This window comes from Mustela nigripes, chromosome 2, assembly GCF_022355385.1.
Source record: "Mustela nigripes isolate SB6536 chromosome 2, MUSNIG.SB6536, whole genome shotgun sequence".
Lineage (NCBI taxonomy): Eukaryota > Metazoa > Chordata > Mammalia > Carnivora > Mustelidae > Mustela > Mustela nigripes.
The window spans coordinates 164308386-164333024 of NC_081558.1; the positions used below are offsets into that span (position 1 = coordinate 164308386).

Consider the following 24639-nt stretch of genomic DNA (forward strand, 5'->3'; position numbering starts at 1 on the left):
ATACTTATGATCCTTGGTTCATTATAGATCTTGGATACCAGCCCAGGGAGGGAGGTGGGGGGATGGGGTAACTGGGTGATGGTATTAAGGAGGGCATGTGTGGTGATGAGCACTGGATGTTATATGCAATGAATGACTCGTTGAACACTACATGAAAAACTCATGAGGTGGTATATACTGGCTAATTGAACGTAATAAAAAATATAAAATAAAAATTAAAAACGATCCTTGGTTCACTGTGCCTCAGTTTCCTCAGCATTAAGGAGGGGTTAGTAATTCCTCATACAATAATTGTGAGGATTTGAGGAGTTAATATAGACAACTCAAAACAAAATAATAGAGAAAATGGCTAGGGAAAATAAATTGATTGGGTATAGTCCTCAGATCATAGAGCTTTTATCAAAGCCTTTGGACATTAAATGTGAAAACCTAAGCATAATTTAAAAAATTTTTTCCTGCTTAGATTTTAGGCCAAATTATAATAGGTTTTCTTTGGTGTAGGAAGATACTCAGTAATACAGTTCAAAATTAAGGTATTGATTCAGAATATCTGAAAAATCTCTCTCTGGGTAGGGATCTGTGAAAAAATGAAAGGCAGTCCTCCATTCATTCACCAGCCAACCTCATGACTGTTAGAACCTTCAACAGCAAGCCTGTTGAGTCTCTGCTATGCGCAGGGCGAAATGCTAGGTTCTGAAAAGCTAATACTTTTTAGACAGAATTTATAATGTTGTTATAGTCTATATATTGGGAACATTTACCAGGTTTAAACATAAGGTTAATACAAGAAATATATCATTATGGTAGGAAAGTCCACCAGGTTCTTCACATGCTGATACGGAATGGCAGAGCCCCAGAGGATTTGAATGAATAGGGTCGATTGCAGAGGAATACCAGTGCTTGCTTTGGGCAGTTGAGGAATGCTCTTCAAACAGCAAATCCCCCATGTGCAGGCAAACTTCGAAATTTCTTTGATGCATTTCTTTGGCTTTATTTTTAAAGAAGAAAGTTCATAAATAAAATCAGTGTTCTTAAGTGTTAAAATGAAATGAATCTTAATGTTTTAAAAAGTTCTCAAGTTATTTGAAATCTTAAGGTTACAGTTTCCTTCATATAGACTGTGTGGCTCTGTTTTTACTTGCCTAGGTAACATGTGACCCACTTAACAGAAAATTCCTTAATACCTAACGTTACAGTCATCATAGTGAAGGTTGACTGAATATTTGGTACATAGCCAAGCTTTGTTTTAAGCCCTTTTCTTTTTTCTTTCTCTCTCTCTCTCAAAGATTTTATTTTCTTATTTGAGAGAGTGAGAGGGAAAGAGGGGCAAAGGGAGAGGGGGAAGCGGACTCCCCGCTGAGCAGGGAAGCCAGGGTGGGACTCCATCGCAGGACTCCGAGATCCCAGGAACCTGAGCAGAAGGCAGGTGCTTAACTGACTGAAGCACCCAGGTGCCCTGTTTTAAGTCCTTTTCACGTATTAGCTTTGTTAATAGTTGCAACAGTCCTTCAATGGATAGGTGCTGTGTTGTACTGGCTTAACAGTTGAGATCTGTAAAGAACAGAGAGGTGTTAAGACTTTGTCCAAACCTCCAAAGTTCATAACGTAGAGTCACATTTCAAGCCAGGCAGTATGACTGCAGAGCCCTGTTCTCAGCTTCTGTGTCGTATTGTCTCCTCCATATATCATAGGTGAGGGAAAATGTGGAAAAAAAACACTTAAATGAGCTTCTTGTTTCAGAAGTAAAATTTGCTTAGAAGTAAACTGTGTAATTTGTAATTATTTTATGGCCACAGCTTTAATAAGTTATTTTTGTTTTCTGTCTTCACAATAAAAAATATATTGTTGACTATCAGTGTCAGGACTTAACATGATTATAGTAAATATTAATTGTGATTTTTGTTTTCTTCCTAGTTTCATGGTTTTCTCCAAATGAAAATATCCTCATTGTTATTTTCCCAATTTTGGCTGTACTTCTGTCTTGGGGACAGTTTGGTATTGTGAGTAAGTATTTATCTCTATTTTTCATTTATGTTTTAATGATGAAAATGTTATTTCTGGGAGGTAATATTAGTGAAATGTTTGATCTGAGTTGTATTAGGAAATGTGATAATGTGATAAATAATAATGTATAGTCTTAATATTCTTCTTGATGTGTGTATTTTCCCCCCACAATTTACTACAGTTCACTTTTAATTCCTAAGGTTTTTTTTTTTAAAACTTCTTAAGAACGAATAGTGGAAATCCTAATAATAAGAATACCTTTAACTCTCTCTACTTAGGGTTTTCAGAGCCTTTACACACATTGTTTTGGTAGAGATGGTCAAGGCCCTGCATCAGTGTCACAGCAGGATCTTGTACTTTGAGCATGAAGACTGCCCTCTCTTTGTTTTCCTAGTTTGCCCTCATCCGTGTGCCCGTGTTCATCCTAGGAGAAGCCGCATCTCAACCATGTTTTTGTCATCCTTACCATGATTCTGCAGCCCCTAAGGAAGTAGCCATGGATGAATTGTGGTTTTTAATCGTGTTTTGCCGTGATAATCATGTGACCAAACTTCTCAGAGTAAATCTTGTTGCTATTTCAGATTTAGCATCAACTATGTGGAATTGTCACTACTAGGTAAAAGGTAATGTGTATTCTGGTTGATACTTAGACTCAACCATATTTCCCTACCAGTTTGGTAAAAGAAATTTACTACAGTGATGAAGTTCTGAAGTGACAGTCTAAACAATTAAACTTCTAACATGTAAGATTTATTCCTTATCTCCCTATCGTGCAATGAAATTGTCAGACCTTGAAGGACAGCGAACATTTATACAAGGCAAGGTGTGAATACTGCTGATCTCATTTATTTCATTCTGCAACCTTTAAAAAAATGAAAGCTAGTAAAATGTTGTAGTGGATTGGCCTATTGTATATTTCATGAATTTTACTTTTACTCAGAAATCTAAAGTGATGAAAATGGAGGAGAGATGACTGATTATATATTCTGTGGGCTCTGCTCAATGTGTGGCACTCTGGAAAATGCTCTGTGATTTCAAAGCTGTTCTCAGCTTTTGTCTAAAACAAACGAAAGGGAAGAAAGGGCTAACAGTGACAACTGTCAAGATATTTCACAACTTTTATTTTCAAAAAAAGTGTCTAGACTTCTTGTGGAAATTTTCTTAGAATTTTGGTAAACAAAGACTGATAGAGCATCAAGACCTATTCAGTCTTTCCTGGTGTTGGAGAAAGCCTTTAATTCTATTGGCAGACCCAGGCCTTAAGCCCATGTCATATGATTGAGGTAGAGAATAGCTTTTTCTTAAGATTATGAAATTTTTTCACAGTAGTGTGATTTGTTGCATTTAGATTGGTTGAAGTTTGCTCACCATGGCATTATCATTAGTGACATTGTTTTTATTGTCTGAACCAGAAAATATCAGCCATATTTTTACAAAATAAGCTTTATAATTTTTCTGACTTAAAGAATAAATATCACTTTAGAACCCCTTATATAATATAAGAAATTATGGAGCAGAAACAAAAATCTGAAGTCCCCCAACATGGAAATAAATTATTGGTGTATGCTAGTGCGTTTCCTCCTTCCCCTTCATTTTTTTTCCTATGCATTTTTATTATGTTTCTTTAAAAAAGAAAACTGTAAATGGACATATAGAACTTATATACATATATCCTGAATTTCCCCCTTGTTTTCAGAAATCTTTTTATAGCTGCCTATATTCTAATTTACTTAACTCTCATCTTCATAGATATTAAGGATGTTTCCAATTTTTTTTGATACTATGGAAATAATTCTGCTAAAGATATGTAAGACTGGAAAAGGCAGAGATATTTTAAGGCTCTTGATACATACTGCCAAAGTGTTTCTTGAAAGTTTGTATCAGTTACTGCAGATGAGAATATCTGTTTTTCACCTCATAATCCTGACATAATTCTAAAATCTTTGCTAATAATTTGATGGGTGAAAAAATCTTGTTTTAATTTTCAGTTTGTGTTAGGTTGAATGCTCTTAAATATTTATTCCACTGATCATATTTTAAAGAACATGCTTCTGAAGCCAAAAAAAAATATCTTGGTGGGAATTTTTTATTTCAGCTCTCCTTAGAACAAGTAAATGTGGGGGGGGGGTGGAGGCGGGCCTTATGCTTGATTGACTCAGTTTGGACTCCCACAGAAGGTGTTAATGATAAGAGTACCTACATAATTGTGGAACCCTTGCTCTGTAAGATGGATGCTGGTAGCACTGACCTCTGCAGTCACATTTACAGTTCATAGGAACTCAGTGGGGGTAGGTGCCATTGTTATCATTCCTGTTTTGTAGATAAAAACCCGAGGTAGGTTTGACAGTTTGCCCACAGTCTCACAGCTCTTCTCTGGTAGTTCTGGGATTTGAACCAGTGCTGTTTACCACTACATTGTACTACCTCTCTAGTTTATTTTGAATTTATTTTGAGAACTTTTTTTTCCATGAAGAGCGAACCTATATTATCTGGGTACTCATTCTCAGTAGATGAAACTTACTAACAGAGCAGAATGTAGACCTACTTTGTTTAATTTCCTCAACAAGTATCTATTGACAGGGTGCCTGTGATTGTTAAGCACGGGGGCTTAGAGCCTCAAGATGTGGAAGTGAAATGCATATTGTCCCTGGCTTTGTAGCACTCACATTTCAGTTGAGGAAACATGTAAGTGTGCATGATCTGTGACCCATTTTGAGGATAGTCATGGATCTAAGTCTACCTTTCTGGGGATACCCTTTCTAAGAGACCTCCTGTTTATGGCCTGGGATTCCACCAAACAGGAGAGCCCTTCTCTTTTCTACTTGTCGTTCGGTGATATGTTTTTTAGAGTGTGATTATCATAAAGCCCCTGAGTTATTAATAGTAACTCACACCCATGACTTTCACTTTCTGGATTTCTAGTTCTTCTTAATTGTTTCAGGTTACCAGATTACCATTTATGGTCTATATTTGACCACAGGAGGCTTTTCTAGTTCTAGTTCTAATGTCAGTCTTTTGGTGGTTCAGGATTCAACTTGGACTTTCCATAGGCTTAACCATATAGTAAAGAACAGGTTATGCCTTTGTTTTTAGGAGAATGAGTTACTTTCTACCAGAAATGTATTTTGAACTATATATCTCAGGATGCCATTGATCCTACTGAAGCCCAAGAAGATTTTTAAACTCCTGAAGCCAAGGAAGGACTTGGTGAGCCCTAGACCATGTTTTGAAGACAAAGATTTCTTACGGGGAAATGTTCCTAAACATGTTTGCCTTTATCTTCAACTTACAAATTTTTAAGCAGAATCTTAATGCTTAGCAAACAACTCAGAGAGAACTTAGAACCAAACACTGAATCTTAACCAAAGTCACAAATCTCTAGTAGTAGTATATTTCAGACACTTTATTTTTGTTCTTAAAACAATACCAACTCACAGTTTCCCACATCAATGACAATTAAGTTACTGGCAGATTTCCAGGGTTCTTCTTCCTCAATCTTTGGTAGTACCCCAGGTAATTTCTGTCATTAAGATGTTTGATAAGTGATTTCACGTGTTGCCCACCAAGATCTATAGTTCCTATAGTTTTAAGGAACTGCAACGTTATGAAATTCTTTGAGTCAGGCATATCTATTTTACTTTTCCTTCCTTTGAACTTGTCTTTACACAAAACTGTGAGACCATAAACATGACCAAGTAAGCGGAAATTCTGCAAAGCAATCAAAAATAAATGCAAAAAAATTACTGTTGCTCCATGACCTTTAGAATTTTGGTCAAAACATTAAAAACTCTCTTGCTGTCAGTAATAACACTATTAGGAAATGGGGGAAAAAAAGTAAAACGATTTAGTACATGGTAAATTAAAACATTAGAAACACTGAGAATTAAAGTGTTCCATCAAGAGTAGTTTGAATGGTGCTTGCCTCCTTCTTGTTATATAACTTGGAATACAGAGCAAGCATCTTTTTTTATGCCTCAGTGAATTGTCATACTCCTTTTTAGGTTTGGATCAGCTTCCAACATTTTATCCTTTGCATTTATAGTGTTATACAATATCTCCCAAGAATTTCTTTAAGTGAAGTTTTTTGCCAGAGTCACCACTTCTGGGACATCTGCATTCCTTTTGTCACAACCTACTCACTGTCCTCATTTATGCCAATAGGTTCACTTTTACTGAGTTTCTCTGACTGTATATCTAGAATGGCAGTGTGTTGACATTCCCACAGTCAGCTATTTTGTGATGTCATTTACATTTTATTTGAATCTCACTTCCAAAATTACTACTTTATATTTCTTCATTCTTTAATCTCTGCTGACCCTGTTTCCTCCTTTGATAATCCATCATAAATTTCACATTGATTTATTACTGGGAGACCTGAAGGTCACACCACACGTGCTCTGCTGTCTGCGCATGAACTGAGTAAGAGATGCTCAGTGAGTAGTTACCAACAGTCTTTGAAAGAAGTGACATGATTGGTCACTGATCATGATGCACATCTGTTATTAACGGGGTGATTTGTGGACTGAAGAGAGAGCAGTGAAGTTTGTGTCTCATGCAAGTCCTCATTTAATCCATTGTGGTGTCGTGGTAGCTGAAATTTGTACTGTGATTTAGGGGCATCTGTGTTATTTAGCTAAACCATGGTAACTGAAATTCAGAAATACTGGAAGTGTACCAAGCGAGGACTGCTGTAATTTATTTCAAATGCATGCATTCTAGGCATCCTTCCTGTCCTTTTCTAACTTTTGTCATCCTTTCTCAAGGTTATTCCACAAAGATTTTGGTTACTTCTCAGAGGCATTTGGTTTGTATGTTCATGTAGAAATCATTGTTGGGAAATTCAAGGACAAAATTCCTCACAACAGCCTTGAGATCCTACTAGGTCCTTGAATCCAATTTTTAGGACGAGCTTTTAAGTACTGAAAGTAATTAGATCATGAGCACATATAAAGAGAATGTAAAGGGACAGGGAGTGTCTTTGTAGATTAGAAAAATCATTCTGAAGAAGTGAGGGTGACTTGCACCAGGACAGTTCTGTCCAGGAAGGTAAAATATCATCACAATAAATAATACTACAAAGAGTCATTCTGTGACCTGGTTGATGGATTCTATTAATAGGACTTTGTTATTACGTTTACTCTGAATTCTGTTCAATAATCTTGAACTTCCAGTGCTTTCCCTTGATCCTCACCACATAATTATCACACTTATGTTATTACATGTTGTTAGGCCCTGGTGTTAGTAGGAGGTACTGAACAAAACTAGAACTCGGCAATGTACTCTTGTAGGAATGCAGTTGTTATTCCTTTGGGCTTTTCCAAATGCAAACGTCCCAACTTCCTGCCTACATTCTGAACTGATGGCACCGTCCACAAGACCAAGTGTACATTTGGAACCAAGAAAAGGAAGTTAGTGTGTCGGACATCTTCTCCTTTGATTTTCTGTATTCAAAGTACTTACTGCATGGTGCCTGGGCTCTTTTTTTATTTCTGGGTTCTTTGACCAGGCATGTGTCATTATTCATGTTTACACAATTGTTTCATCAAAGCCAGTTGGGTAGTGTATGGAGTTTATTGTAAGATTATTTTCCTTGCCTTTTGGCAAGTAATCAGCATTAATGTTCCTTTTTCTCCAGCACCAGATTCGCAAAGCCTTCATTGTTTTGTTTGTTTTTTGTTTTGTTTTGTTTTTTTAACGAGCATATTAAATTTTATAAAACAATAATTTAAATTAAATATTAATTTAATTTAATTTGAAATTAAATATATATTAAAAACTTTGAAATTGTAATATCACTTTGAAAGTGATCAGATGAGCTTTACTGATTGAAAAACAACATTGATTTGCAACTTAACAGATACCAAAGAGATCCTACAATTACTCTCCTAGAGTTATCAGAAAATAGCACTATAATAATGAAATCAAACAAATCTCCCTTTATGATTTATTCTTAATCTAGTATAAATAGGCTGAGGTCTGTGTAGACCTATATGGGCATATTGAATCTCATCTTTAGGGATGAAAGGGCATGAAAACTAAAGTGGTAGATTTTATTTGATTTCCAGGTTGATCTGGTAATTTCACTAGATTTTGTCACCCACAAACCTACATTTTATTTTATATGTCTTTTATATCGGTTACAAGGAGACAAGAAAACTTAATGGAGTATCTATTTATAACATTAGCTGTTACTTCAGGTAGTAGACAAACTGTCATTTTTTTATTCACATGAATTTGAAGATTAAATACATAAAGGGGCTTTTTTAGGCTAGGTTAAACACATACTTTTTATTTATTGAATTGGGAAAGAACATCAGGGAGTGTCATTCCATCCTCACTCCTGCTTCTTGCCAAAACACACACACACACACACACACACACACGAATGTAAGGGCCTTGAGGCAGGAGTATTTGGATTTGGTTATTTTGTTCAATGCCAGGATTTAAAATAGTGATTATCACCTAGTAGGTGCATAATCAATTATTGTTATATAATCCTCTATTTGTGCCTTGATTTAGTTGATATGATTTGGGCTAATAAAATGGTCTGCTACATTGTAGGTGCATAGTAAATATTTCTAAAACAAATGAATTAATCGGGACGCCTGGGTGGCTCAGTTGGTTGGACAACTGCCTTCGGCTCAGGTTATGATCCCGGAGTCCCGGGATGGAGTCCCATATCGGGCTCCCAGCTCCATGGGGAATCTGCTTCTCCCTCTGACCTTCTTCTCGCTCATGCTCTCTCTCACTGTCTCTCTCTCTCAAATAAATAAATAAAATCTTTAAAAAAAAATGAATTAATCAACCTAGCTCATTTCTGAGAAGTACTTGCTATACTTAATTATTTTATAGAAGGTATAAAAGGGGAAATTTTTAGAATTCCTAATTTTTTGTAAAAACTGTGATTGTTTCCTTATATATTTGCTATTCCTTTGTGGCAGCATTAGGGTTATAAGTTTGTGTTAAAAATATACATGCTGCCAACACCAAATGCTGATGAGGACGTGGAGCAGCAGGAACTCTCACTCACCACTGATGGGAATGCAGAGTGGTGCGGCCACTTTGGAAAACAGTTTGGCAGCTTATTACAAAACTAAACATATTCTTTCTGTATGACCTGGCATTGTGCTCCTTGGTATTTATCCACATGGAGTTGAAAACTTATGTCCATACAGAAACCTACACACTGATATTTATAGCAGTTCTTCTGTTGGGCAGTAGGTGAATGGGTAAATAAACTGCAGTACACCCATGCAGTGGACTGTTAGCGGTAAAAAGAAATGAGCTGTCAAGGCATGAAAAGGCATGGAGGAGACTTAAATACATATTAAAAGAAGTCAGTCTGAAAGGCTACATGGGTGTCCTTATACACTTACCCAGATCATACAACATGAAGGCTGAACCCTAAGGGAAACCAGGGATGTTGGATGATTATGATGTGTCAGTGTAGGCTCATGCTTGGTAGAAAATGTACCGTTCTGGTGAGTGATGGTAATAATGGGGAAAGCTATGTATGTGTGGGTATAGGGGATATAGCAGACTCCCTGTACCTCCCTCTCAGTTTTTTCAGAAACCTAAAACTATACGAAAAAAAATTAAGTCTTAAAAAAGTGTAAATAGTGTTATTGCTCATATTTTATTTGCATATTAATTTAAGTACTTTGGGCTGAAGAGAAATCTTTTAAAGCGTTGCTGATTTTATTTATTTATTTATTTTTACTATCTATCTATCTATTTATTTATTTAAAAATTCTTTTTAGAGTGAGTGCAAGTAGGGGGTGGGGGCAGAGTGGGAGGGAGAGAATCTTAAGCAGACTCCACACTGAGCATGGAGCCCAACGCCAGGCTTAATCTCACGATCCTGAGTTCAGGACTTGAGCCAAATGATGCTTAGTCGACTGAAGCATCCAGGCACCCTAAAGCATACTGTTTTTTAAAATTACATAGATTGTCTTGCCAAACAGTGAGGGGGTTTGATAAAAGCCAGCAGTGAAGGGCACGTTATATTATGTTTATTTTAATGCTAAGTGTTCAGGAAATTACTTGAATTTATTTTCTTTTTTACATTTACAGTTTTGATAGATTTGATAAATAAGGGTAGGTCTACTTAATAATGGACTAGAAAAAAATCACCAATAACAGATTCTTGAGAGATTATTGAGTTCTCTGGCATCTGTATCAGATTTCTGACACTTTAGCTATACTGAAAAATTGACAGCTGAGTTAGCAACATGATATCTTCTCCACACTTATTGGGGGACCTACATAGGTACCATCATAAGCAAGAAAATGAGTTAGAAGAAACTCTTTTTAAAGGTTTGCTAAAGAAAACGTGAAGATACTCTTTGATTGCCTATAGTTGCATAAGTTAGACCCCACTGATATATCTGATAGAAATGGCTGCTTAATTTAAGGAAGAGGAAGGTAGCCTTGAGAAGAAATAGTAGTTGAACCAATTAACAAGAACAGTTACCTTCAACATGGAGTGTATTTATATGCCAACGTTTGAAAAGTCTATTCTATGGTAAAACACTGCCAATAGTAGCATTTGCTGATGGTTTATTTTTGTGGCTATTGTTGTTTATTTTGTGACATTGTTTTTCTCCTACAGCTCTTCTAAGTCTGAAAAGGCAGAATTTTATATGAAGTTCACACTCTGATTTTTAAGAATGATATGTCTGCCTTTTTGCGTGAACTTCTACTATACTCCAAGGTGGAATTTTTGCTGCTTGATTTTAGTAGCTCTTCTGTGTGTTGAATTAAACCTGTAAGAGTCTCATAAATGTTTTATTGATTGTGAAGTACATTTGAAACACAGCTTCTATTTTACAACCCCTTTGCAGAACTTTCAAATTCTATTTAGGTAATAGTATGCGTAGGTCTAAATGGAAAGACTGACCTATGTCTATGTCTAGAGAAAGTTTTTTTTTTTTTTTTTTTAACCATGTTTGTGCCTTTTGTGACCTATACTTGGAATTTCATCCTAGACAGTGTTTGAGCTTAGAAAATAGGAAAGATGTGACAATCTGTGCCCTATAATAAGTCAGGAACATGACTGAGTCATAGTCATCTAAGTTTCAAGGCCAGATGGATCAAATGAAAGCTTGGGGAACTTGCCAAATTGATTCTCACTCTTTTCTGATGAATGTGGATTCAGTTACTCTGCTTCAGGGAGGATTATTGCTTAGTCCTCCATCTCCCCCTAAGAGACTAAAGTTGAGGTTAGAATCTAAAGGATGATTGCCACCTAAAATAGGTGGAGATGTAAAAAACCTCTGGGTGCCTGCATCTTACCTTAACATTTTTAACCATAGATTACAGTGGAACCTGAGGTTCCACTGTATAATACCTTATATGTAGATTTTGTTGGGGTCATTTAGGGGTTTATTTATTCTTTTTAGTATTTTTGACCCATTTGTCATTTTAATGGAAACAAGATAAATGCTAAATACAACAGTTAAAAATTCTCCCCCTCAGGACACTCATTGACTACTGGTGTAGAAAATATTGTGTGTATGAAACAGCAGAATTTCAGTCATACACTCTGCTACTCAGTCTGCTTTTAGGTTGCTTTTATCACCTTTCGTGGTGAAAGATTAACTTTAATATTAACTAAAACAAAACCCAAAAGGTGAATATATAGGAAAAGGAATACAGTTAACTCTTGAACATGATTTTGAATTCTGTGGGTCCACTTATGTGTGGATTTTTTATGGTTCAGTACCATAAATGTATTTTCCCTTCTTTATGATTTTCTTAATAACATTTTCCTTTCTCTAGCTTACTTTATTTATTATAAGAATATAGTATTTATAGTATTATTTATTATAAGAATACAGTATTTACAGTATTTTCCTTTCTCTAGCTTACTTTATTATAAGAACACAGTATCTAATACATATACAAAATATGTGTTACTTGACTTTATGTTACTGGTAAGGCTTCTGGTCAACAGTGGCTATTAGTTGTGAAGTTTTGAGGGAGTCAGAAGTTATACTCAGATTTTAAGGGGCAACTATAATATAATATATTTAAGCTTATCTATTATGTTGTTTCAGGGAAGGTACCAGATACTTGACAGTAGAGCTAGCATCAGAAATAGTAACATGTATGACTAGTGCTATTATTTGTGGTTTATATTCAAGAAATTATTTTAATTGAACAATTAAGCATCTTCTGCCATCAGGATATCAAGAGGGTATGAGTTGTCCAGTGTTGATTCTGCTTTTTCAAAACAAAATTATCTAGAATTCCAAATGCTTTCCTAATTTTATAAAGGTGAAATAAAGTTCTATTTTTCTCAGTATTATTAAATAGCCAGCTATTTCTCATCAGTGTTATGTATATCAGTTGTAAACCTGAGACAGTTTTCTTCCTCAGGGAACATTTAATAATGTCTGGAGATATTTTTGATTGACAGCACTGGGGCGCTGTTGATGGCATATAGTGAGTAGAAGCCAGCGATATTACTAAACATTGTATAATACACGGAACGGCTCCCCTCCCCCTCATGCCCAAGGAGTTATCTGGCCCGAAATGTTAATAATACCTTAATTAAGAAAGCCTGATATATATAACTTCATTCCTTAAAGTGTAGGAGAATAAAGTATCACCTTTAAATTCATTTTCCATATGTATACTACCATGACAATATTTAGACATTGACTTATTATGAAAAGGATTTGAGGTGGCTTGACATGATATGAAGGAGTTTTTCCTGAAGGATTATTCAATTATAGTAAGTTATCATCTTGTCCCTGCACTTTATAAGTTACAGAAGTGGCTTTAATTTTTGTGATTTGGCTCATGTAATTCTTTGTTTTCTTTTTAAGCAATTAAATATAAATCCAGTCTTGTGAAGGAGAAAACCATTCTTTTATTTGTTGGTGGACTAGTGCTCACTATAGTTGTCATTGTCGGAGCCATTCTTTTCGTCCCAGGTAAGAAATGCGGTTATCTGAGGGAGACAGGGTTAATGGAGATGGCCAGGTTGGGGGCAGGGAGGTGTTAGTTTCCTAGGGCTCCTGTAACACATAACCACAAAGTGAGCGTCCTAAAACAGTAGAAATTTTCTCACAGTTCTGGAGTTCATAAATCTGAAATAAAGATGTCATCAGTGCCATAATCCCTCCTGAGGCTCTAGGGGAGAATCCATTTTTTGTCTCTTCTAGCTTCTGGTGTTTGCTGGCAGTCTGCAGCTCCTTGGCTTGTGGTGCCATAATTCCAGTTTCTGCCTCCATGGTGTCTTTGTCAAATCTCCCTCCACCTCTGTCTTACAAAGACACTTGTCATTGCATTTAGGGCCAACCTGGATAAACCAGGGTGAACTCCTCCTTTCAGGATCCATAACTTAATCATCCTTTGCTATATAATGTAACACTCTTTTGCCACATAAGTTAATATTCACAGATTCTGGGGATTTGGAGGTAGGCATATCTTTATGGCCATCATTCAACCCACTGTGGAGGCAAACTTCATTTGCCAAGACATGGAAGTGGGAATGAATGTGGGAAGTCTGTCCGAAGCCACTTGTGTTCAGAGGATGGGAATGGGAGTGGAAAGAAAGGGTATGTTGCACATGGAGAGATGGCAAAGATAGCGTGGGACCCACAATGTAGACTGAAGATAGCCATTGTCATTTTTTTTTAAAGATTTTATTTATTTATTTGACAGAGAGAGAGATCACAAGTAGGCGGAGAGGCAGGCAGAGAGAGAGAAGGAAGTAGGCTCCCTGCAGAACAGAGAGCCCGACGTGGGGCTCCATCCAGGACCCTGAGATCATGACCTGAGCCAAAGGCAGAGACTTTAACCCACTGAGCCACCCAGGCGCCCCGCCATTGTCATTTTTGAGCTGAACGCAGTATAGATGTAAGGTTTAGGCACATAAGTTTGGCAGCTCTGTTTGCCTCTGCAGTTAGAACACAGGGAGGAAGGAGATGAATTCAGAAAATCACTTGAGAGAACAACTGTTTTGACTTTGGGACAGATTGAACCTAGCAAGTGAAGGGAGTGGCAAGAGGTGACTCGAGAGTTTCTCCCTGGAATTCTGTAAGGTAGTTGAAGAGGCAGAGCCAACTCAAGATTTTGACATGTTGAGACTTAGATGTTGGTGTTCACATGTTTTAAGTTTGGTCTTAATCTGAAAATAGTGATTTTGTGTGAAGTTTTGGGAGAAATATATTTTTAAAACTTTTTAGTTTGTAAGAGAAGTATTGGGACTAATACATTTAGTAAGTTTAAGTATTTTAACTTCCTGCAGAGTAGGAAGTATGTCGGATAATATTTTAAATATTTTTTTTATTAACAGGTGAATATTCAACAAAAAATTCTTGTGGACTTGGTTTAATTGTAATTCCTACAGTGATATTAATATTACTTCAGTACTGTGTGTTTATAATAGGTGAGTATTTGTTATGGCATGATTTTGTCTGCCTTTTTCATTTTAAAATACTTTGGTTGAAATATTTCTTGTATTTTTTTTTTACAACTCAATTAAAAATTGGCTTATTAAAACATTTTCCAAGCTAGTCTTAGTGACATTTTCCCAGTATGGATTAAATTTTAAGGTTAGCTTAGGTTTTCAAAGCATTCTGTTATTTTGTAAAAAGTAATTTTCATGTATCTTTGATGCTAGGCAGTGGATTTATCAAATTATGTTATTTAATTTCTTAATGGTTATCTTCATATTTTTATTTCAGCTTTTTCAAATTATAAGTAGATATTCAACATTTTCTTTTTGCTAAGCCTCTCTGTTAAAAAAATTCTATAAAATAAGGCTATTAATTGAAAATAGTAGAAATGTATTTCTTTTTGAGTTATTGGCAAATTTTAACATTGTAGTTTTAAAAGATGATACAGATATCCAACCTATAGTTGATAATAATCTTCATTGCTTTTTTTGGAGTCAGTCACTAACATATTTTTGTCATTATTACAGTCTGTTTTTTTTCTATTTGTACATTTAACTCTTGGTCTTAGAGTTTATCCCTGGCTTGATTAAAATTTATTAATTTGTTGCAAAATTGAAGATCTAGCACACAAGACAGAGGTTGTGATGTTTACAATGGCCTGTTTGCAGAACAGTTCTCTCCAGCAGAGCAATTTATGTGCATGTGGCAAAGTCATCCATAATAGCCATTCATACTGTAAAATGCCCAAACGTGGTAAAAGCAGCACTGTTCTAAGATTTTGGGTAAAAAATACCAATCCAGCTGAGCTCAGTGTGAAAATAAAAGACTGCTGAACATATGAATCTATAACTAACTACTTGTGTGAAAAGGCGAAGTTTAGATCATTGGGAAAGAAGCTACCATCTGACAAGGAAATCCAGAGTCAGCCTTTGGTCACTGGACATTATTTCTGACTGTACAGAATGCAAGGAGGTGTGATTGCTTCTTACGTGCTCTCAACCCATTCTTTTCTCCTCCAGGTGTTTGGATCTCTCCCTTCACCATTGCCATACTAATACTCCAGGTACTGGGCTATGTGCTTTCTGTGGTTGGACTAAGCCTCTGTGTCTCAGGTAAGGGTTACGTTCTTCTCTAGTCCCAGTTTGTCTTACTAGGAATTTCTCTTGAACAGCAGTCTTCTTCCTCTTCTTCTTTACCCATTCACCTGCTGAAGGACATCCTGGCTGCGTTCTCTTTTTGATGATTAAGAATAAAGCTACTTATAAACATGTGGGCGTGTTTCGGTGTAGACATAGTTTTCAACTTCATTTAAGTAAATACCAAGGAGTGTGATTGCTGGATTGTTAAGAGTATATTTAGTTGTGTAACAAATCACCAGACTGTCTTGCAAAGTGGCCGTGCCATTTTGCATTCCCACCAGCAGTGAATGAGAGTTCCTGTTGCTCCACATACTTGCCAGCATTTGGTGTTGTAAGCTTTTCTTTTTTTAACTCTCATTTTTTTCCCCCGCTGAGAATATAGTGTTTTCCATATTGCCATGAGAATACTGGCTGTATATGGCTTGTGAGCTGATTTTCCTAGCAGCCAAACTGCTATGCCTATATTTGTGGGAGAATTTTTTTTAAATGACCAAGCTCCAGTTGGTTAGAACATCTAGGTTTTACACACTATTTTCCATTAGTCTTGGTATGATAAGGTACATGTTAGACAAATGAAAATTTTTTTCTTTTAATAATTTGGAGTCATTTCACTGACTATTATTGCTGGGTCTTTTTAGAAGTTCACTTATTGGGGTACCTGGGTGGCTCAGTGGGTTAAGCCTCTGCCTTCGGCTCGGGTCATGATCCCAGGGTCCTGAGATTGAGCCCCACATTGGAATCTCTGCTCAGCAGGGAGCCTGCTTTCCCCGACCCCCCCGCCCCACCTGCCCCTCTGCCTGCTTGTGATCTCTGTTAAATAAATAACATCTTTTTAAAAAAATTAGAAAAAATAAAAATTCACTTATTTCATGTAGGTCTCTAACATGAAATTTCACTATTTTTACAGAGTGCAACCCAGTGCATGGCCCTCTTCTGATTTCAGGTTTGGGTATTATAGCTCTAGCAGAATTACTTGGATTAGTTTATATGAAACTTGTTGGTAAGTCAATCTTATTTTTGTTCACCTATGCTAGGAATTCAAATATATAATTTGGAAAATTCTTTTGATTGGATCTTATAATTTATGACTAAGGAAATTCATCAGTGTTTCCAAAAATGAGAAAATACCATGAATGCAGCTGTATTTTTTAAATAATAAAATTGGAATGATGTGGGGGTGATGAAAGAGGATAGAGAAGTAATAAGAATTAATGAAAATTTTAGATTATAAACTAGTTTAAAAGAAAATGGCTTTTGTTTAGAATGTATAGACTTTTTTATACCAACTAAAAAGAGAGAGTGTTGAGGATTTAATAGGAAAGAATTTTTAACTGGCCCATTGTTTTTATGAGAACTAGCTCTTTCACAGAGACCCATTTGTTACTTGCTGTTCTTGCGTAGTCTTTACAGACCTTGACACCCCTAAGGAGACAGGTTGAAATTCAAAATCTGTCACTTTTGTTAAAGAACAGTGTCTTCTGACTTTACTTGACTTTAAAACATTTTTAGTTAAACCTAATATAATAAAGATACGGACTTATAAAATTTAGGGACTTACTACCTTTTTAAATATTTATTTAATGGTTTTTAAATAAGTAACACGCAGTGTTATGTTAGTTTCAGGTGTACAATATAGTGATTCAGCAATTCTATACATTATGCTCATCATGATGTGTCCTTTTTAACTTTCATCCCCATCACCTGTTTTACCCATCCCCCCACTCACCTCCCCTCTGGCAACCACCAGTTTGTTTTCTATAGTTAAGAATCTTATTTTTTGTCTCTTTTTCCTTGTTTGTTTTGTTTTTTAAGTTCTGCATATGAGTGGAATCATATGGGTATTTGTCTTTCTCAGACTAACTGACTTCACTTACCATCACACCGCCTAGATCCATCCATGTCGTTTTTATTACTTTTTTTAAAATCAGTTATTAAGAAATGGGGAATTAGCATATTGTTTCTGAACTTTATATTTAATCTGTCAGTTTTCTATATAAATTCTTATTTTATATATAGAGAGGCAGATGCTAGTGTGTTTTCTTATTTAAGCTAAAAATGTTTCCTATAATTGGTTTACATTAGTATCCCTTTAAAAAATTGTTTTTGTATTTAAGAAGTAAAGCAAACTCTTAAGCATTTGTCAAAATAATCTGAAGTTGCCAAATAATGGAGTAGAAAAAAATCAGTGTTTCTGCTTTAGGTGGACTTTACTGTGTTTCCAAAAATTAATATAAACCTTGAATTGTTATGGTCAAATAATTTTCCATATGACTTCTGTAATACTCTCAAAGAAATTTTGCCTTTGTTTCTGAACTTTAGCTTTTACTGATTGATCATATGTAATTTTGTTACATATTCTTTGTCCCTATTTAGTTAATGCTTACTAGATTAAAAAAAAATTAAAATACTTAACTAAAATCTCCCTATCTTTGGTTCATGTGTTCATAAGTCAGAGTTGTTAACTTCAATGAAATTTTCTTAGTTCTTAACTCCTAAGTCCATAATCACAGTGAAGACTTCTCAGCAGAATGGTGTTCATTTGGAGCTGTCAGAAGCATCACATTATGAATGTTGATACATACTCTCTTTTTGTTGAGTATTCAGATCACTGTTTGTGTGGTTCTTGAAGATGACGCTCTGGTTATGTTGTTTCTTAAGAATGAGTGCTTGAGAACAGTATGTGTCCTGGAGCATGATGTCATATTAGGTGTCTTTGACTGATAGCTCATTGTTCTTTTTATTCTTCATTATGTGGATCGAACTCCCTTACTCCCACGCTCCCCCCAAGCCTTCCATGTCTAAAGAATGATGCTCAGTAGAGTTTCAACAAGTGTGGAATGCTGCCTCAGGTGGAAATAGGCATCGTCTAACTGCCACCTCCTTGGCCCTGCTCTCTCCCTTCTCCGTTGTTTATATCCCAAAGAAGTCTGTGAAACCACTGTAGTTATACACATACTGTTCTCACCTTAAAAACCAAACTGAAAGTGAAATCTTGAAAAGTTCCCAAGATTACTTTTTCTTTACCATAGTTTAGCATATAAATATATCACATGTAAGTTAAGTTAGTCCAATTTTATTGACATTTTGAGAATATTCTAAGTTAACTTTCCAAATCAACTTGTCTGATGCCAGAATTCAGAGGCACACCTTCGGTCAGTTGAAGGGCAAGAAGAGAAAAGGTACAGAAAACTTGCTCTTTAGATAATGTGGTAGAATGGGAAAATTGATGTGTTTTTCTTAAAATAATCTTAATGTATAAGTATGAGTATCTGTAACATTAAGGTTGCAAATTTTAGCATTTTTATCAGGAGGTAAAAATTGTAAATGTTCCCAAAATAAATTTTACTCATTGCTGATGCTCTGTTTTGGAAAAGCTTAATGAATGTGTATTGACTTAAATGCAGTAAAATCCTCAGGGTTTTTTGTTGTTGTTGTTGTCTTTGTTAAAAATCCAAGCTAACTTCAAGAGTAAGTTAATGACCCTATGAGAAATTTAACTTTTGTTGTTTTTATGATTTCCAAGCTTAAATTTGTAGCCTTAATGGTTGCTCTAGAAGTAAGATTTCTAAATTTCATTTCTTATGGTCTTTTTAAACCATGTTGCATTTCATTTTGTTTCTGGAAGCATCTAAGTTTTGCAGAATGAAATTCAGGCTAGAAACAATAACAATGTGAGATCATACAGAAAATTAAGTAGAACTTACTAAACTCACTAGAGTTAGGCTTGTTGTTTGTATGTGACATCAGTATCCATTATTTATAAGTCAGTGCTTGTTTATTTTTTTAAAGTCATTATCACTTAGTTCCATAGAAGTACATATAAATATGTCTTGATACAAATCAACTTAGTAGTATACAGAAGCCACATTTACCATAACATCATAGTTGTTTTAGAATGACATGAAAAAAATATATATATATATATATAAAATCTAGTGATAGTTTATAGCCCATTGTTAAGGAAAGGTGAGTCTGATATCAGTAGGAAAAATAGTCCTGAAAATTCAAAACCTAGAAAATCATTTGTACTGTGTGGTCAGGTGTTTCAGGGAGAGAAGAATAAATCAAGAAGAAACTATGCAAGGGAGCTTGTATGGAGTCTGTAAGGCTTGTGGTTTAAAAATAAATAAATAAATAAATAAATAATATAAATATAAATATTATATATAATAAACAATTTATATATAATAAATGTATTTATATTTAATAAATACATTATGTAAATATATATTATATAAATATACATTACATAAAATATGTTATATAATGTGTATTTATAAATATGTATAAAATAGATAGTTTACATATGTATTTATATATATTTAGTGTATATATATATATATATGTTTAACTACATACATATGTGTAGCTGTCAGTGCCTTAGAACCATGATAGTAGCAAGTAAAGCACAGTAATTTTGTCACAATGATCATATGTCTATGGAAAAAGATTAACTCAAATGAAATGAACTTCTGTACTTTTGGATCTTACAGTATTAGAGGAAGCACAGCTGACTCCTTTCCTTCTTCATCATTGTTCTTTAGGGAGGTCTTTTTCAGAGTGGTCTAGACAAACTGATATTCCTTGGACCTGAGAATTGGGGCTCAGAAACTATTCTTTACACATTATTAGGACAGAAAAGGAGTTACTTGGAAGTTCTTAATAATAATTCCGATAAATAAATTTATGATCTCGAAAATGTAGGCCTAAAATCTTAACCTCTGACCCTTCACACGACCAGTCAGAAATTTTCACAGCTGTTTTCTTTTCCTTGATAGAGCATAGAGGGCATGGTTTAGTTGAAGTAAGTTGTATATACACGTAGCTACAATGATGATCCTTAACGAAGTTCTGTAATTCTTCCTGGCTTCTTTGGGGGTCTGCTAAATGTGACTCACCCACCCACATTCCCAACCCATTTCACTCCCTACTACTATTTTTGTTTTAAGATTTTTTTCTTAAGTAATCTCTACACCCATCGTGGGGCTCGAGCTCAGAACCCTGAGATCAAGAGTCACATGCTCTACTGACTGAGCCAGTCAGGCATCCCACTCCATACTACTTTAAAATGTGGTTTTCTTGTTTGGCTGCCAGGATCATACCACTCACCACGGGCATCTAGTAAGGGAGCTTTATTTTAAGGCAACCCATAATACTAACAGAGAAGGGAATCTCCTGAGAGCTGGGACACAGGCAGGCTTCACCGGGACTAGAACAGTAAGCAGTTTAGGAATTGGAAGGATCCAATGCAGAACTGAGCCATCATGTCACCCTCTAAGTAACAGGAGTTAGTCAGTGCCCATCTGTCAGTTTTATTATCAAGTTCCTCTCTGATTCTTTCCCTACAAGCTTATCCTCCTCTTTATGGGCTTATCTTGTATTTTATTCTTGTCTTCTCACTGGTAGTTTCTATTACCTTTGTCTTTAAGCCTTGAGCTCCTCCCCTGGATTGCTGTCTTCTTGTCACCTTTCTTTCCATCTCCCAACTTTCAGGTCTTCTTTCTGTTTCTTCTCTAAGTGCTCCAATGGGAGAGAAAGGGTTTTCAGGCTAGTCAGTTGCTGTGGTCTCTGAGAGAGTGTCTCAGCTTCTGGCTAGTTTGTACACTGGCTGCCCTTGGATAGGGTCTCACTTCCATTGCCCATCAGTTTTGGAAGCTTGTTAGAGGTGGGCATGGAGGAGGAGGAGCTATAAGTAGGGAGCACAGAACCCTGGAGCAATCCCTGGGGCTTGCTTGAGTCTGCTCACAATCAAATCCAGGCTTCTCTCCAACCCCCAGGACAGTATAATTGACTGTCCCATAGCCCTCACCCTCCTACCGACAGGCTCACAGGATGTTGCTGCTTGATGCTTTTGATTATGCAGTACTCATTCTGTATTTAAGACTGGCTTGAGCTGCTCTGGGACCTTCTCACTTGGCTTTTGTAAGGAAGTTCTTTTTCCCCATGCATCTAGAGTAATATTTTTTTCCATTTGTCACTTTCTTCATGCCCTGTATTCCTTCATCTCCATTAACCAGTCTGTTTAGAAGCAGTGCCAAGGGTAACTTGGAAAGCTGAGTAGGAATACATAGAGAAGAAGTTGATTGTGGCTAAAACTAGCTGCTTAGAATAATTCATTAAAATCGGAAGGATCTGAATATTTTCTTTAGTTTGTTAGCGATTTGGAGCTTTGAAAATGGAAAGATGGAAGCAGAAGACAAGACTGGGCTACAAGGACAAGAACAGTGAGCTAAGGGCAGGCAATGAAGTAGCCGGGGGAGATTGGACATTTCCGCGTTTTGTCCACTTTCTGGCTGGGCTGAGTTAGGGAAGGGTGTAGAGTCCACAATGGGGTTGAACAGATGATAGCATTTTTCAACAAGAAGTGTAACAAGTGGCTGATTTGGGGGAAAGACAACATGTGCAACTGAAAGAAGGTAGATAGATGTTCATTATTTGATGTGGATGAATCATTTGATCATTTTATTCTATCAATGCATATAATCATTTGAAATTAATCATTATATGGTCACTGAAATGAAACATTATATTGCCTTCATTTGTATAATTTATTCAGTTTATTTTCTCAATTTTCAATTACATCAGCTTCCAATCAGAAGACTATACAACCTCCTAGGGTAAGTTAAACTTTCTTAAGTGAATTGGGAATGATCACTTGATGGTTTTGACTGAGGAATGGTCATAGAGATGTTGAAGACTTCTGCTCTCTCTTTAGTAGTATAACATCAGAATAAGAGAATATAGAAGTCATTTCATGACTTTGCATGAACTCTGTTTTAAAACCTGTTTGGTCATGATAGTTGCAATAGAATAGAATCAGTGATTCCTTAAGATTGGGCTGACTATTCAAGTGACTTCTCACTTCTCAGAACTGGAAAGTTCATGTGTAAGAATAATGGTTATTATCTCTGCTGAAGGAAGCTGACTGCAGTATCCTGCTCACCCATTGGCTCCATTTGATGTGCATATACAACATGATATTTCAGGCTTTAACCTGAGGGAGAGAGATTTGTGTGAAATTGATTTCATTAAAAATAATCTATAAAATAAATGTAAATATTTCTGGAACAAATCTGTTCTGAATTGTAATTTATTTCCCTTCTTCCCTCATTTTGTAAGTATTTTTTTCTTCCTCTGTACTGTACTGTAATTTTCACTATGTCTTGGATACCTTTAAAGCTATCTAAGAAAATTCCAAGAAAAGGAGCAAATTTAAGAGATAAACTGAAATAGATAAATGAGCATGTGGGAAAAAAAAAAAAAAAAAAAAAACCAACAACAACAACCTGTAGAGACTGGTTATAGGACATGCCCAAGAACTATTTTCTTGAAAGAAGGTCTGGAGAGGTCACCTTCTAGAAAGGAGTAATAGCTCTATCTGGAAGGCCAAAATCAAGACTCCTGTCTGTGGCAGGAAGTGGAGATTACATATATTCCTTAGGCCTGATGAGCCTCAAAAGACATGCCTGAGAGGCAAGGGGGACTTAGAGGTAAATCTTACCACAGGTGTTTCTGCTAAAAAGATGGGTGCTGTAGCTACATTGGTCACCAACAGCCAGCAGTGTTTAAAGTGCCTCTGTTGGAGATAATCCAACCATTGGACCCTTAAATCTTAACACATTTTCTTTCCTCGTTACTGAATTCAGTTTGCATGATTTGAAAATGATTTTGTTTTGGTCTCACCTCTTATTTAGCTCTTTCATTTATTTTTGTATTGCTATTTATGTTTGCACTTTTGGGGAAGTTAGAATTTCTTGAACTAAAAGAAGCAGAATGGGTGGGAAATTCTGCTTAAAATTAATACAGTTATTATTAAACTATTAGATAAACTTGGCAAGCTTTGTTTTTTTAACTTTTATTGCCTTATTCTGTTTTCAGACTGTAAGATTCACTCTTTACTATATAGTTTAAATGTTAGCATTTATAAATTTTAGTATAAAAGGACATGAAATAAATTCCATTTTTACGTAAATATATTTTAAATATTTTCCAGAAAGCTGTAGAGGAGCCCCTTAATGGTATGTGGTTATTACAAACTTGTATATTTTTCTTGATCTATTACCCGATCATAATTTGATTAGCCTCCCAAAGCAGTTAGAATGCTCCATCTGTGCCTTGGGAGAAATCTAGGTTTCTTTTGTTTTGTTTTGTTTTTGCCTTGACCCCTCTTTTCTTGATTATTCGGAGTACTGCTATTGTACTTACTTCTGAGAAGAATGCACTGTTCATTATCTCTCCAGAGTTGCTTGCTCTGGCCAAGCAATATTTAGGCGAGGGGACATTTGTCTTATATTAGCCAAGATGAAGCATAACACCCACAACAGAGAAGAATCTCAATTAATTTCACTTTCGGATTTATAAGTTTCAGATTTAGGCTGTTACCAGGGAATGAGACCAAGGATCTCACTTTCTTTCTCCCTAAATCTAGATCTGTGTTCCCAACTGACTTTGTTTCCTTTGTGGAGTCTGTGGGTATGATCCACAGAAAGGCTTTTGTAATAAAGTAATAAACTTAAAATTAATTTGACTTTATAGCTGTGGAATAGTTAGCATGATATTACTGCATATTTACTTATTTAGAAATGATTTCTAATTGTGGAATCTTACTAACTGCCTGCTTGGCTTGTTACTAATTCTTAGCATTTAAAGAATCAAAAGGAATGATGAATGATGGTAAGTATAAAATGCACCTACAATTATAGATCGGTTAAAATAAGAACACTGAAAAGAAATAAAGTGGCTTCTTGAAAGTATGCTCTTTCTTATATGTAAAAGGGACACTGTCAAATCATAAAGGTCTGCATGTCTTGATTTGTAAAACTTAAATCTCTTCAAAGTTGTAAGACAAGTGCAGGAAAAGCTGTCGGGTGTCACTCATCCGACCCTCCAGTCATATTGTTCATGCATAGTAAAGAGGAATTACTGCTTTTTCAAAAACATTTTTCACCGGCAGTATCTGGTGTGCCTGTAACTTTTAAATGCTTTTTAGAAGACGCATAGATAACCTGGCACAAATCTTTATCATCTTGACAGAGTTTCTTTTGTGCTTGTGTTGGCAACCTGTTGCATTTAATTCATGGGGACTT

At 35.7% G+C, this 24639-nt stretch overlaps 1 protein-coding gene across 6 annotated transcripts in view; it reads left to right on the plus strand.

Moving 5' to 3' along the window:
• The window catches only part of CD47 (CD47 molecule), a 45564-nt gene that overhangs the window by 19223 nt on the left and 1702 nt on the right, over window positions 1-24639 (plus strand). The window contains exons 3-10 of one of the 6 annotated variants that reach the window (XR_009402563.1): window positions 1915-2004; window positions 12837-12944; window positions 14312-14404; window positions 15434-15526; window positions 16461-16553; window positions 18686-18732; window positions 22139-22170; window positions 23547-23571. Coding sequence is in view for 4 of the 6 variants with exons in the window: in XM_059392023.1 (XP_059248006.1) it covers window positions 1915-2004; window positions 12837-12944; window positions 14312-14404; window positions 15434-15526; window positions 16461-16553; window positions 22139-22170; window positions 23547-23571; window positions 24194-24226 (567 nt within the window). In the remaining 2 variants the exon portion in view is untranslated. Of the gene's footprint in view, window positions 1-1914; window positions 2005-12836; window positions 12945-14311; window positions 14405-15433; window positions 15527-16460; window positions 16554-18685; window positions 18733-22138; window positions 22171-23546; window positions 23572-24193; window positions 24227-24639 lie in introns of all 6 variants that reach the window. The other 5 variants (XM_059392023.1, XR_009402564.1, XM_059392024.1 and 2 more) reach the window with 5 other exon arrangements.